This window comes from Erinaceus europaeus, chromosome 2 (genome assembly GCF_950295315.1).
Source record: "Erinaceus europaeus chromosome 2, mEriEur2.1, whole genome shotgun sequence".
NCBI classification, from domain to species: Eukaryota; Metazoa; Chordata; class Mammalia; order Eulipotyphla; family Erinaceidae; genus Erinaceus; species Erinaceus europaeus.
Window position 1 is genome coordinate 186513905 of NC_080163.1, and position 16218 is coordinate 186530122.

Below are 16218 nucleotides of genomic sequence, written 5' to 3' on the forward strand. Positions count from 1 at the left end.
TTATTTTCCCTTTTGTTGTCCTTGTTGTTTTTTATTGTTGTTGTAGTTGTTATTTATGTCATTGTTAGATAGGACAGAGAGAAATGGAGAGAGGAGGGGAAGACAGAGAGGGGGAGAGAAAGATAGACACCTGCAGACCTGCTTCACCGCCTGTGAAGCGACTCCCCTGCAGGTGGGGAGCCGGGGGCTTGAACTGGGATCCTTGAGCCAGTCCTTGCGCTTTGTGCCACCTGCGCTTAACCCACTGCACTACCGCCTCTCTAATTTTTTAATTTCTAAATGAAGTGCTTTCTTACTACCTCTTGAGTTTCTAGCTTGATAATAAACTGGTAAATGTGATTCCTGTCACATACTGAGAACTGGATCTGCTTGAGATGGAAAAATCCACATATCTCATGTCAGAAGTATTCTATTGTAAACAGGAAAGTTTTATTTTATTATTTTATTTAAAAAAAATATTTATTTCTTTATTCACTTTTTATTTCATTTTGTTGCCCTAGTTGTTTTATTGTTGGAGTCGTTGTTGGATAGGACAGAGAGAAATGGAGAGAGGACGGGAAGACAGAGGGGGGGGAGAAAGATAGACACCTGCAGACCTGCTTCATGGCTTATGAAGCGACCCCCCTGCAGCTGGGAAGCCAGGGAATTGAACCGGTCCTTGTGCTTTGTGCCATGTGATTTTTTAAAATTTTTAACAGAGCATTTCAGCTCTGGCATGAGAGTCTGTTTGCATAACCATTATGCTATCTACCCTCTGTCCCAAACAGGAAAGTTTTTGTCTTTTTCTTTTCTTTAAAGTCCTTTCAGTGGGAGTCCGGTGGTGGCGCAGCGGGTTAAGCGCACATGGCGTGAAGCGCAAGGACCCGCATAAGGATCCTGGTTTGAGCTCCTGGCTCCCCAACTACAGGGGAGTCGCTTCACAAGTGGTGAAGCAGGTCTGCAGGTGTCTTTCTCTCCCCCTCTCTGTCCTATCTAACAACAATGACATCAATAACTACAGAAAAAAAAAAAAAACCACAAGGGCAACAAGAAGGGAAAATAAATAAAAGACATTATTTAAAAAATTTTTTTTAAAAAGTCCCTTCAGTAATGTTGCCAGCCAATGTTAGCAGAAAAATGATCTGAAGGACATTATAAACATATCTTGTCTCACTCAAGCTGAAGTAAAGACCTGTGTTATACCTGTTGCAGACCTAGTTAGTCCTAGTAAATTTTGTTGTTGTTGTTGGCAAGTTTACAAGCAGAAAGTTCCCCCGTTGACCTTGAGGTTATGTTTTCTGCTGTGGAATGCACCATTTATCCCTAGGCTGTCTTTACAACTGCTTGTCCCAGAAAGGACACTGCTACTGCTCACTGCTACCTGAACTCACTGGCAAGTAATACAACAAAGACTCAGTCTCCTTTCCCTCACAGGTCCCACTAATACAATGCCTGTGGGCTCGTGCAAATGCATTTCTCTTTCTTTTGTGTGTTGTGCACAAACACACTTTGTAAGGGCTTCACAAAGTCATGCTTTTACTGCTCCTGGGATGCTTTTCAATTAAAGAGAAAGACATCATGGCACAACTGCGTTGGCCCTGGTGCCATGGCACTCACAGGTAATGCCTGGGCTCACACTTAGGTCATATGTATGGCAAGGCATAGGTCCTATAGGGGAAATAGCACACCTATCTCTCGAGCTGGCTTGCTTACTTGGTTGAATTTCTCAGAGGCAGGGCCAGCAAATGTCTCATGTGGACAGTGTGCTGCTTTGCCATGCATGCAACTCAGGTTCAAGCCAGCCCCCACTGAGTTGGACAGTCTACCCCGCCGCCCCCCCCCACCTCTCTAAAGAAAAATTGGCCCAGAGCACTGAACTTTGGCAATGGTTTTATTCTGTTTATTTTTTTTAAAAAACCAGAGAACTGCTCAGCTCTGGTTTGGGGTGGTGGGAGAGTTGAACCCTGGAGCTTTGGAGCCTCAAGCATGAAAGTCTTTTTTGTATTTATTTATTTTTACCAGAACACTGCTCAGCTCTGGGTTGTGGTATGGGGACTGAACCAGGGACCTTGAAGCTAATGGCATGGCATAACAGTCTTTTTGGATAAGTATGCTATCTCCCCTGCCCCATGAAAGTTTTTTTGCCTAACCATGATGCCATCTCCCCTACTTTTGCTCTTTATTTCATAAGAGCTATCACTGGGGCTTGGTGACTGCAGGAGGAATCCACCATTTTCCCTTTTTTTTTTTTTCCCTTTTTCTTTATTTGACAGGACAAAGAAACTGAGAGGGAAGTTGGGGAGAGGGAGGGAGAGAGGGAGGGAGACACTTGCAGCATTGCTAAACCACTTGTGAAACTTTTCCCTGTGAGCTCAATCAGGTGTCACTGCCTGCCTCCCTGCCACCACGCCCCCACCCCCCTTTTTTGGTGACAAAGTGGTGACACAATTCCTTACCTCCCACAGAGTTAGACAATAGCAAACTATTACACAGATCAAACTCCTGAGACATTACATTATTGTGAGACTGAGTTCAGAAGCGGAAATGAGGGAGATAAGAGCTATGCCTGGGCCCATCTAGACATCAAGTCTCTTTTTCCCAACAATGAGAGAATCTGGAGTGAGTGAATGAAAAGGCAGTGAACACCACTGAGGTACCACCACACCAAATGCCCAAGTTTGAGATTTATTTTGAAATCAGTTCAGTTTGAGGGGAGCTATAAATGCACATACTCTATTTAGCTGGGTAGGTTCTACATACTTGAATGCTTCTGCTTCTAGTGCAGAAAGCTACCAGCCACCCAACTTGCCTCTAGACTTGGGTGTCTGGAAGGCATCATCATAGGTTAAGTAATTTAGAACCTTTAAAATAACCTCTAGTTATTTATAAGGAAAGAACATTTACAAATGACCAAACCAGCTTCAATTATAAGGCTCATTAAAATCTTAGTGTTTGAGATATAAAATCCTGGCATTCTAGTTGTAAAATATTTAGATATAAATTTACATTTCATAAACTATCAGCACAGTGCAAACCACTATAGCTTCCATCACTCTGCATTCATCACTCCGGCAGGACTATAAATCCTTCCCTTACCTAAATCTGCAACACCACGGCTCATCTGAGTAACCTGAGAGGAAGCTGGAGCTGCATGACCATTCTTGTTCACATTTTTTAAATCATGAACTGTCTTCAGAAATGGTAAAATCAAACTCTACCCTCTCCCTGGAGCAGTGTTTCTCAATCTTTTTTTTTTTTTTCCCCAGCACCGCCTAATCATCCCCATGAGATTTCAATAGCTTAGACATACTGTTGGTCTTCAGTGGCTCTGAAGACAAGTTACTGTTTCACCGGCTGGAACATAGTGAGGACGAAACATTACATATGAATGCAACTTTAGATTAAGAGACTTTCTGAAACTATGAATTCAAAACACAGCTGGTGGGATCCATCACAAACACTTGTGTGTCAAACCGCAAAACTTTTTTTTTAACCAGCTCAGCTCTGGTTTATGGTGGTGCAGGGGACTGAACCAGGGACTTTGGAGCCTGTTTGTATAACCATTATGCTAGCTACCCCTGCCCAAATGGCAAAACTCTTCATTTCTCTGGCAGCAACAAAAGTGTTTTTTGGTTTTTTCTTTTAGTATTTATTTATTTCCTTTTGTTGCCCTTGTTTTTCTATTATTGTTGTTGTTATTGATGTTGTCGTTGTTGGATAGGACAGAGAGAATTGGAGAGAGGAGGGGAAGACAGATGGGGAGAGAAAGACACCTGCAGACCTGCCTGTGAAGCGACTCCCCTGCAGGTGGGGAGCCGGGGGCTTGAACTGGGATCTTTAGGCTGGTCCTTGCACTTTGTGCCACCTGCACTTAACCTGCTGCGTTACTGCCCGACTTCCTATCCTCAAGTCTTAATGCCAGGAGCCAAGCCTCTGTTTGCTTTATCATGAGGAGGCCCAAATAAGGGATGCAGTGTTCAGTGATTTATGTGAGAGGCTGGGAGAACCCTTAAGGGGTCTCACTGAAATGACTTCAGAGACTCAGGAAGCTGACTGGTTCACAGATGAACCACTTCACCCCCCACCCCCAGGGCGTTAAGAGTATGATTATGGGTGTCTTCCTGTGACTCAGGTCACCAGTGTCATTTTACATCAGCTTTTTGAAACCTCTCTTGAAGCTATAGGATCATGGATGCTGAGGCCCAGGAACTTTGGTGTTTAGTTACTGTGACTTACCTATTTGTGTGTGTGTGTGTCTGTGACTTATTTTTAAACTAGGTTTTTACTGTGAAGCCATCTTAGAAATGGGTACTTTGGGCCAGCAAGATACTTCACTTGAAAGGGTGCCCACTTTTGCCAGGTTCCAGCCTGGCCTCCACAATAGTGGAATAAGCCTTGTTGCTCTGGGCCCTTGCTGTTTGAAAAAATAGACCCAGAGACGGCTCCCCACCTGCAGGGGAGTCACTTCACAGGCGGTGAAGCAGGTCTGCAGGTGTCTGTCTTTCTCTTCCCATCTGTCTTCCCCTCCTCTCTCCATTTCTCTCTGTCCTATCCAACAATGACAACATCAATAACAACAACAATAATAAAAAACAAGGGCAACAAAAGGAAATAAATAAATAAATACAAAAAAAAAAAAAACAACACTTGAGGATAGAGAACAAGAGAATAAAGAGGATAGGGGCAGGGTAGATAGCATAATGGTTATGCAAAGAGCCTGACGCTCCAAAGTCCTAGGTTCAATCCCCCCACCACCACCATAAAAAGCTGAGTTGTTCTCTGGTAAAAATAAAATTTTAAAAAATAAGAGAGGGTGGAAAGGATATTGGGTGAAAGCAGAGAAGTGTGTTTTTTTTCCCCCTATAACAGAATGAGCTCTCAAATGCTGACCAGGGTAAAGAATGTTTTAGGTAAGGAAGAGGGCAAAGTCTCTCTACCAATCCTCAAAGCTTTTTTTTGTCCTTTATTGGGGGGATTAATGGATGGTTTATAGTCCACAGTAAAATACAATAGCTGGTGCATGTGTAACATTTCTCAGTTTACCACAGAACACACTAACCCCCAGATAGGTCCTCCCTTAATGTTCTTTAAAGATAGTTACCATTTGGTTCTGAAAGCCATGTTTTCAGTACTAATATAACTGTAACAAAACTGAGCAGGGGTAGATAGCATAATGGTTATGCAAAGGGACTCTCAAGCCAGAGGCTCCAAAGTCTCAAATTCAATCCCCTGTACCACCATAATCCAGAGCTGAGCAGTGTGCAATAAAAATATAACAATACAATAAAAAACAATAAAAAAAACAATACAACTTACCTATGTGTTTTCACACCCCCCCCCATGTATCTACTGTTCATTTATTTATTGTATTGTTTTCTCACTGCAGTGCAACTGTCACAGATTGGAGGTTGTCTGTTTCTTTCAGGGCTCTGTTTCCAGGGTGTGAAATTCTGCCTGACACTCTGTAGGTTCTCAATAAAGGTATGGTGACTAAATCAGTGACTAAATCACGATTTCTAATTGTCCTAGAGCTAAATTGTCTTGTGAAGGACAAGAATACTAGAAAATGAACCCCAGCTGATGACCAATAAAAGCTATACTTTAACTATTTTCTGTCCTGGAGGGGTTATCGCTGGGGCTCAGTGCATGCACTCCGAATCCACTGCTCCTTGAGACCTTTTTTCCATTTTGTTGCCCTTGTTGTTATTGCGGTTGCTGGACAGAATAGAGAGAAATCAAGAGAGGCGGGGGAAGACAGAGAGGGAGAAAGAAAGACACCTGCAGACCTGCTTCATGGCTTGTGGGCAGGTGAGGAGGCAGGGGCTCGAATGGGATCCTTACACCAGTCCCTGCGCTTCCTTGCCATGTGTGCTTAACCCATTATATATATATTACACATCCAGGACTTCACTGCAGCTTTATGTCAGCTTGATTTCACCACTCCCACTAGGCTTCCTTTTTCTACTTTATTTTTTCAGATAGGTGAGAGACAGGGGGCTGGGCCGAAGTGCAGCGCGTTAAGACCTCAAGCATGCAAACCCCACACCATGAATGCCGTCACGGAATCTCTGCCCTCCACATTTACAACTATCCACCAGGACTAGCAGAGAAAAGAATAGTGACTAATACCCTGCCTGTTCAGTGGGGGATGTACATGCTCAGAAGTAGAGAATATCCTTCACATGTATGAGACCTTGGGCCCAGTCCCGAAAATCAAATGCGTGATCTACTGGAAGGTTTACTCCTTTAGTCAAAGTTCTGGGGAAACTATAGTCCAAAAGGTTGATGGAGAGTAAAGATCACTTGAAAGTGAGGTGGAGGCTCTCAAATGAATGCAGCCACTTGTCTCCAGTGGAAATTCCCAGGAACAATGAACAAAGGACTATGAGGCAGGTAACCATTAACACAAGTTCTTTTTTTTTGTTTTTTCCTCCTCCAGGGTTATTGCTGGGCTCAGTGCCTGCACCATGAATCCACCGCTCCTGGAGGCCATTTTTCCCCCCTTTTGTCGCCCTTATTGTAGCTTCGTTTTGGTTATTATTATTGTCCTTGCTGACGCAATTCGTTGTTGGATAGGACAGAGAGAAATGGAGAGAGGAGGGGAAGACAGAGAAGGGGAGAGAAAGATAAGACACCTACAGACCTGCTTCACCGCCTGTGAAGCGACTCCCCTGCAGGTGGGGGGCCGGGGGCTCGAACCGGGATCCTTACGCCAGTTCCTGCGCTTTGCACCACATGCGCTTAACCCACTGCGCCACCGCCCGACCCCCAACACAAGTTCTGATACACAAGGCTGGGCATAAAGTTACTGCCAGCAGGAACTATGCTAAACTAACCTACGCCCCAGTGAAATTACCAGGATCCTATTGTGAAATTTTATTTATTTATATATATATATACATATTTTATTTATTCCCTTTTGTTGCACTTGTTTTATTGTAGTTATTGTTGTTGTTGGATAGAACAGAGAGAAATGGAGAGAGGAGGGGAAGACAGAGAGAAAAGACAGACACCTGCAGACCTGTTTCACTGCCTGTGAAGGGACTCTCCTGCAGGTGGCGAGCCAGGTGCTCAAACCAGAATCCTTATGCCGGTCCTTGCTCTTCTCTGCGGTCCTTGCTCTTCTCTGCGCCACACGCGCTTAACCCACTGCACTACTGCCTGACTCTCCCTTTATTTGCTATCTGCTTTTTATTTAATTTTTTTTATATACACTAAAGCTCTGCTCATTTTTGGCTTATGGTGATAGTGTTGAATCTGGGACTTCAGAGCCTCAAGCACGAAAGCCATCTACATAACTATTATCCCACCCCAATTCTCTCTCCCTCTTTCCACCAGAGCACTGCTTAGCTCTGGCTTATAGTGGGGGGGGGACACAGAGGGAGGATGACAACACACTATGAACATGGGGAGCCTGAGGCATGGAAATATCTTCGTATAAGCCTTATGCTAACTACCCTAAAAGACTGTCTTAAAATTTTTATTTATTTCCTTGAGAGAAAGAGGAAAGAAAAGGGAGTTAGGCGGTAGCACAGTGGGTTAAGTGCACGTGGTTCAAAGCGCAAGGACCAGCATAAGGACCCCGGTTCGAGCCCCTGGCTCCCCACCTGGAGGGGAGTCGCTTCACAGGCGGTGAAGCAGGTCTGCAGGTGTCTATCTTTCTCTCCTCCTCTCTGTCTTCCCCTCCTCTCTCCATTTCTCTCTGTTCTTCTGTTCTGTCCAACAACAACATCAATAACTATAACAATAAAACAAGTGCCTCAAAAGGGAATAAATAGTAAAAAAAAAAAAGGAGGAGGAGGAGAAGAAAGTCTGTATGCTATCTACCCACTGCCCTTATTTCAAACTGGGAGCCTCAGGCATGCAAGTCTAACGCTCTACTAGTTACTTCTCAGACACATTGGAACATATTATTTTCCTTTTTTTTTGCCTTCAGGGTTATTGCTGTGGCTCAGTGCCTGCACTCAATCGCTATCGAACAGGCCATGGCCGGTGCGCCGCCATGTTCCATCGCTGGGGAGCCAGAGACGACCCGAACTGCCTCTGCGGCTCCAGACAGACTATGACCCACATAGTCAACGACTGCCACCTCTCCAGATTCAAAGGAGGTCTCGAAACTTTACATCAGGCTCAACCTGACGCTGTTGACTGGCTACGGAAGAAGGGCAAATGCTAGAAGAAGAAGTGCCTGCACCATGAATCCACTGCTCCTGGAGGCCATTTTTCCCCCTTTTGTTGCCCATATTGTTGTAGCCATATTGTGGTTATTATTGTTATTGTTGATGTTGTTCATTGTTGGATAGGACAGAGAGAAATGAAGAGACGGGGAGAGAAAGACATCTGCAGACCTGCTTCACTGCCTATGAAGCGACTCCCCTGCAGGTGGGGAGCTGGGGGCTCAAACCGGGATCCTTATATGCTGGTCCTTGCACTTTGCGCCATGTGCGCTTAACCTGCTGCGCTGCTGCCCGACCCCCTATTTTCTTTATTAACGACAGTAAGAGCAACCCCAGCATATTCAACACTAGGGATAAAACTTGGAACCTCTAGTGCTCTAACCATTGTGCCACCTCCTGGGACACTGGAATATATTCTTTTTTTTAAATATTTATTTATTCCCCGTTGTTGTCCTTGTTTTATTGTTGTAGTAAGTGTTGTCGTTGTTGCTGTTGGATAGGACAGAGAGAAATGGAGAGAGGAGGGGAAGACAGAAAGGAGGAGAGAAAGATAGACACCTGCAGACCCGCTTCACCGCCTGTGAAGCGACTCCCCTGCAGGTGGGGAGCCAGGGCTCGAACCGGGATCTTTATGCCGGTCCTTGTGCTTTACGCCACCCCACCTGCGCTTAACCCGCTGCACTACAGCCTGACTCCCTGGAATATATTCTTAAGATGAAAGTCACAATTCCAATGTTTATAGAGAAGGGAATGAGTAAACACAGGGCAGTGTGTCTTGTCCAAAAGAAGCCCTCAGCACCAGTATATGAGTGCTACGAAGGGAATAAAAAAGTGCCTCCAGATACTCCTATTTTCCAGGGAAAAAAACAACAACTATCTAATTCTTCCATGAAAAAAGCCTCCCAATTCTGGAAGCTGTACCATAAAGCCTGCCTGAGCCCTCCCACAAACAGGTTATCATCTCTGCGTGGTACTCTCCCTAGACAGAAACTGGGAGCCAGACCAGCCTTGCCCCCAACTCCCCCCACGGGCCTGCAGGCAGGACGCTGCCAAGGCACCAGTACATCATAGCCCTTCCAATCTGCCCTACCCGCCAGCAGCCAGCACCGGAGCATCATCCTCAGTCTTGCTGCCCCTATCACATTAGCTTATCACCTCCCCAACTCCCGGGGCCTCTGCACTAGGAACTTATCTTAAGCAAAAATCTGTGGTCTCAATTTCTTCTCAAAACACGGCCACTTTCTTCCCTGCTCCTCCCCAGGCTATACCTTCTTTTGTAACCCTCCCCCTCCCTTCTGAGTGTGTATGCCTCAAGTACTGCTTCTAGAGCATTCTTTCTCCACTTTCTCTTTCTCTTTTAAAATTTTATTAATGAGCAAGATAGGGGGAGAAAGGGAGGAGAAGGAGGGAGGGAGACAGAAAACAAAGTAGACATCACTCTGACGCATGTGCTGCTGGGGACATGCCTGAGAGTCCAATGCCTTATCCACGGCACCACCTCCCAGACCACTCTCCACTTTCTCAACACCAGACACCACAGTGGTTATACAAAAGCCTTTCATACCTGAGTCTTCAAGGTCCAGGTTCAATCCCTAGCACCACCATTAAGTCAGAGCCGAGCAGTGCTCTGTAAAAGCAAAAACAAGGCCCCTTTAGGGCCGTGCCCTCAATGTGGATCAACAATGGTAGGAAATGGTCCATTCTCCGAAGGGAGGTAGGACTACATACTCTATTACCTGAGGAAGATGGGTCCTGAAATTAGTGCAGCCTGGAATGTTTCTAGCCGTGACCACAGAATGCCAGCTCAGACCTACAGGGATGCAGAGGTTACACAGGCTCCTGGGCAGAATATGGGCCCCAGATCAAACTTATGGGGCTTACAGTTAACAATATTTATATATTTTTTTCATATTTGGGAGCTATTCTCTTCCCTGATCTAGCTTTCTAGTCCTTTTTCCAACTCTGACACCATCTCCCCAGACAATAACCTGGGTCCACAAGCCTATTAGCTGTCAGGCTCAGGCTCAGGCAAAAAACAACAACAACAACAACAACTGGTAAAAGTCCCTCTGGAATAGACCTAAAATAGACCTACTAGCTATTTCCAAAATGGAGACCCCAAATCTTCATCTGCAATATTCCAGCTTTTAGGTTCATGACTAGTCAACAATTTGTTCTGCTTTATATCTTAACTCTTTTTCAGCCACGAGGTTCCAGATGCTACCATGATGCCAACCTGACATCCCTGGGCAGAGGACCCACCATGTGTCCTGGAGCCCCACCTCTCCAGATCCCTACCCCACTAACGAAAGAGAGAGAGACAGGCTGGGAGTATGGATCAACCTGCCAATGCCCATGTTCAGTGGGGAAGCAATTACAGAAGCCAGACCTTCCACCTTCTGCATCCCACAATGACCCTGGGTCCATACTCCCAGAGGGATAAATTGGAAAGCTATCAAGGGAGGGGAGGGGATATGGAACTCTGGTGGTGGGAATTGTGTGGAAATATACCCCTCTTATCCTATAGTCTTGTCAATATTTCCATTTTATTAATAAAAATTAAAAAACAAACAAACACCTAGGAATCGGAGGAAATCATACCCCACTGTGTCCATCACCTGCTGACACAGATCACCATGGGTGATCTTCATATCTGGGCAGATGACCCTCAGATCATCCAGTTTCCTAGACACTTCTCTCCCCAGTCATCCTGTCACCCCCCAGTCCTGCTCTTGAGGAGAGGAGACCTTGTGTCTTCGGAACCTCAGTCAGTGTCCTACAGCTCAATCTGCCCACCACGTCCTTTGTTTCTAGACCATTTCCCTTCATAACCTGCACCACATGGACCTTTTCCCTAACCGTTTTCAAGGATTAAATTCCTTAACCACCTGCATAATCACCCTCTCACACATGTCCCTCTGTCCACTAATAATCACTGCTGGCACTGGTATAGCTGGAGAAACACCTCATTCTTAGCAGATGACTGCTTCTTGAGCCATATGGGGGGGGGGAGGGTAAAAACTCTTTCAGCCTCAAATTAAGCTTTAAAACAAACAGAACTGCAGATAAGTGAGGGCACTAGTTCACCAGCCAAACAGAAATACTTCTGAGAGGTCACTAGGTCCAGTCGGCTCACCAGCCAGGGAGGCCACTGGGAACAGATGGCCTCTGCTGCTGGCCATAGACTGTCAATTACTATCGCTGTGAGCTTAGACCCAACCTGTAACATCCCACCATACCATACCAAGCTGTCTCAAAGGCTAAATGACACTAAGAAGCTCAGCGCCAAACTCAAGTCTTCACAAAGTCCCAGGCCAGATAACTGGAAGGTACATACTAATATAACTCTTCCTTAAAAAGTGCAGGGTGGGGCTGGGTGGTGGCACACTTGGTTGAGCACACATATTACAATGCACAAGGACCCAGGTTCAAGCCCCCAGTTCCCACCTGCAGGGGAAAAGCTTTATAAGCAGTGAAGCATTGCTGCAGGTTGTCTTTCTATCTTTCCTCTATCATCCCCTTCCCTCTAAATAATAAAACGGCGTAAGGATCCCGGTTTGAGCCCCCAGCTCCCCATCTGCAGGGGAGTCGCTTAACAGGCGGTGAAGCAGGTCTACAGGTGTCTTTCCCCCTCTCTCTATCTTCCCATCCTGTCTCCATTTCTCTCTGTCCTGTTCAACAACGACGACATCAGTAACTACAACAATAAAACAACAAGGGCAACAAAAGGGAATGAATAAGTATTAAAAATAATAACAATATAATAAAACAAACAAAAAAGGGTGCAGGGTCTGGGGGCCGGGTGGTGGCACACCTGGTTGAATGCACATGTTGCAACCCACAAGGACCCAGGTTCAAGCCCTTGGCCCCTACCTGAAGGGGGAAAGCTCTGCCAAGTGGTGAAGCAGGTCTGCAGGTACTTCTCTGTCATGATTTTCCTGCCCCTCTCAATTTCTGTCTCTACCCAATAATAATAATAATTTTTTAAAAAAAGTCTAGGGTTAAAGGAGGTAACTCAGGAGTAAAGTACATGTATTATTTACATAAAGCCCTGGGTTTGACCCCCCACAGCACATAATTCAAATCACAATAAATTAATTTAAAAGCCTAAGACAAATCCTACTTTAAACTGCAAGAGTCAGGGCCAGGAGGGGGCTCAACCAGTAAAGTGCACATTTGCTCCTGCAGGAGGAGCTGGCCACCACATGGGGCACCTGTACACGTCCTGGTGTGTGATGGTTGGTGGAGGAGGAGGAGCTAGGCTGGGGGTGAGTGTTTTTGCGGAAAACTGAGAAATTTTACACATATACCAACAACTGTATTTAATATAAACCCTTAACCCCTCAATAATAATAATAATAGCACCACCACCAGACTGTAAAACCAGGGCCAGCAAGATAGCACATCTGGGAAGGTGCCTGCTACAATGAAGAAAGCTTGTGGTCCGGGAGGTGGCACAGTGGATAAAGCATTGGATTCTCAACCATGAGGTCCTGAGTTCGATCCCTGGCAGCACATGTACCAGAGTGATGTCTGGTTCTTTCTCTCTGCCTATCTTGCTCATGAATCAATAAATAAATTCTAGAAGAAGAAGAAGGAGAAGGAGAAGGAAGAAAGCTTTGGAGATGTGTGGTGTCTTTCCTTCTGTCTTTCTGAAAAAAGCTGGCTGGGTGCAGGGAAGCCCAACCATGAGAACACACACAAAAATAAATAAACTGAAAAGACTATAAGAATGTTTAACACCTGCATATCTGGTTCTCTAGAGCCAAGCCTCTCTGCTGTGGGCATTCCTGGCAATTTTTTTTTTCTGTCTGCCTCAGGGCACAGGCAAATTAACAGTCTTTAGAAGTTACCAGGGCACACGCACACTGCCTTCCTCCTTCATCACCCTTATACTGGCTTATAAAAAACACCTCAGTCTGGCCAACCTCTCCCACTTCAAATCCTCCCCCCGTTTTCTCCGATCCCACTCCAGCTTTCCTCTCTTTTCCTAGAATACAGCTGTTGTAAGGCCCTTGTATTTCACATCTCCAACTAGACACTTGTCCCAAAGATCTGAGTGGCTGTCAACTGCTCCCACCTTAAGCTCAGATGTCTCTCTCCTGATATAAAATGGCTCCCCATTATCTTACATCACCCTGTTTACCCACTGTGCCCTGTTTACTTAGGAATTCAGAACGGTGGCAAGTGCTCTCTTATTAAAAAGGTTTACTCATTGTCTCAGTCTCTACCATAAGACTTTGTGAGAACGAAGACCTGGCATTTTGAGTCACAACTGTCATCATTAGTGTCGGCACCGGTCAGACACACAGCAAAGGGTTTCAACAAGCATCACTGAATCAATCAATTCTGGTTTCCAGAGTCATCTTCAAAGCCTGCCTGTGCTTGTCTGAAGCAGTTAGAACCGTAACACCTGTCACTTTTATTTCACTTATTTTGAATAGAGACAGAGGGGAAATGTGGGGAGTGGGAGAGAGAAAGTTGCCTGCAGCACTGCTTCACCACCTGCAGGTGGGGGTGGGGTGGGATCTGAACCCGTCGTGACGTACTGTAACCTATGCACTCGGCCGATCAATCGCACCACACTCCCTGGCAGGTAACATCTGTTCAAAAAAGATCTTCCATAGGCAAGGCGATGGCGCACCTGCTGGAGCGCACACACTAGAGTTTGCAAGGACCCGGGTTCAAGCCCCTGGCCCCCACCTGCAGGGGGAAAAGCTTCATGAGTGGTGCATGAAGCAGGGCTGCAGGCGTCTCTCTGTCTCTCCCTAATCTCCTCCTTTCCCAGTTCCTCAGTCTCTATCTAATAGCTAATAAATTCCATCCGGCTCCCAGAGCATCCCCTTCCTTCCTGGAGGCGGTTCTAATGCGACCGACCTTGCAAGGTTTCTACTACGCCAGCTCTTGTCCAATATCCAAAATGGTGGTGGTTGGGGGAGGGGGGTGGCGGCGTCTTCCTGAGGCGGAAACTGCCCCTCAGGGGACCCCCCCAGGCCCCCCACCCCGCCCCAGGGTGCTCCCGCGCCCAGTGTCAGCACCCAGCACCCTCGCCCCGTCCCTGCAGCCGCGGGCCGCCACCACTCCTCCTCGCCCCGCCGAAACCTCCCCAGCCCAGGATGCCTCCTCGGGGCCGCCACACCTCCTCTTCCGGCCGGGTCTCCCGCCCCGCGGCACCGCACGCCCCCGACCCCGACCCCGACCCCGCCAGCCGCCCCCCGGTTTCCTCCCCCGCCCATCCTCGCGGCCCAGCCCCCCCACACACACACCTGCCCCCACGGCCCCGCTCCCAGGATGTCGGCCATTCAGTCCTCCCAGGAGCTCACCGTGGGTGCCACGTTCTGCGCCGGCCGCCTGGGCCCCGGAGAGGAGCAGCGAAGCCAGCAGGGCCAGGAGCGCCCGCCAGCGCCTCTGCCCACACAGCTGCGCCATGACCAGCCGCCCGGACGAAGCCTCGAGACGCAGGGCCGTTGGGGTCTCGCGAGCAGGTGCGGGAAGACCCTCGCCGCGCACGCGCACTAGGCCGCCTTTGGCGCAGGTGCGGGGCTGAGACGCAGCGAGGGGTCGCGCCTGCGCTCACGCCCGGGCCTCCGGGAAGCCCCCCCCCTCCTCAAGCTTTCGGAGCGCGGACGCTCCGCCTCCTGCACTTAAGAAGGGTCGCTCGCTCCTGGGTTCCCCTTGCCCCGAGCGATACTAGGTAACCGTCTAGTGACCCGCCACACCTTCCAACGATAGAGGGGCGCTGGAACCAAAGGCGACAGTCTCAAAGCAGCTGCGGGAGGTGGCAGGCAGAGGCGGGGCGGGGTGCACCTGCGCTCAGGGCGCAGGCGCAGAGAGCGGACACCTGAATGACTGGCCTCCACCCTCAACGCACCTGGACTCGGCCCTCCAGTCGTGGTGGGCGGGGCTTGCGCTGACCACGCCCCCGGACCCCGGCTCTGCCGGAGGCGCGCCACCTGAGCTCTGGGGCTCCTGCTGCTCCAACCTATGGACTTGGTGGGAGGAAAGGCTGCAGACACACTCCGGCTGGAAGTGCCTGCGCGTGTGCGTACACACACCCCCATTCTCGCTTCTGCCTTTTGAGAGTAAGGGGTTGATTCCTTCCTAAATTCAACGTTGACTGAGTTCCTGCTCGCCGACGCCACGCTGGAAAACCAGAAATAAAAAATAAAGTGCGTCACAAGGCAGGAACAGCTCAGACGAGTGAAGACGGAAGTCTAGGACTGGCTGGTTAAGGATGTGACTAGGCCAGCACGGTCTGAGTGACCCGGATGGGTGGCGAAGGTGATAGGGCCAGGAGTGAACTATGGAGCCTCAGGACCCATCTTCAGGGATCCTAGTCCAGAGACGAAAGTTTCACCATACAAGGATATAATGGGGGAGCACGGAGCCGATCTGACCCAGCTTGGGGGGAAGGCTTCCTGGAAGAAGGCGATATGAGCAGCCTCCTGGAGGGAGGCGGGAGTATGGGGTAGAAGCCAGGGAGATAGCATAATGGTTATGCAAGACGACTTCCAAGCCTGAGGCCTGGCTTGAGTTTTCAGGTTCAATTCCCAGCGCCCCATAAACCAGAGCTAAGCAGTGCTGTGGTCTTTTTTTCTTTTCTTTTTTAATTGGTCGGATTAGTGGTTTATAGTCCACAGTAAATACAGTAGTGGGTACATGTGTAAAGTTTCTAAGTTTTCTGCATAAAACTCTAATTCCCCAAGTCCTTAACCATCATGTTCTAGGACCTAAACTTCTCCCCCCAGCCCCCACCGCCGTCCTTTACTTTGGTTCAGTACAGGTGCTCTGATTTTAATAATAATAATAATAATAATTTAAATCTTGGGGAGTGGAGTGGGGCAGACATCTACTGGAGAGAGATTAGCCAAAGAGGATAATGCAGACATTTGAGTAAACAGTGTGTAGCATTGTTGGAAACACCCAATTTTGCTAAGTAATTACTTGGGACTGGGATAGAAAAAAACAGAGACCATTTGAACTGGCAGTTTGAAGAGGGTCTCCAGGGCGGGGGTAGATAGCATAATGGTTATGCAAACAGACTCTCTCGTGCCTGAGGATC

The 16218-nt window shown here is 47.6% G+C and overlaps 1 protein-coding gene across 1 annotated transcript in view; it reads right to left on the minus strand.

Annotated features, from left to right (window-relative positions):
• The window catches only part of SPINT2 (serine peptidase inhibitor, Kunitz type 2), a 46533-nt gene extending 31514 nt beyond the window's left edge, over positions 1 to 15019 (minus strand). Inside the window, exon 1 of the mRNA XM_060185873.1 lies at positions 14480 to 15019. Coding sequence (XP_060041856.1) covers positions 14480 to 14585 — 106 coding nt within the window. The 5' untranslated portion in view covers positions 14586 to 15019. The remainder of the gene's footprint in view (positions 1 to 14479) is intronic.
• Between the last annotated feature and the right edge of the window lie 1199 nt (positions 15020 to 16218).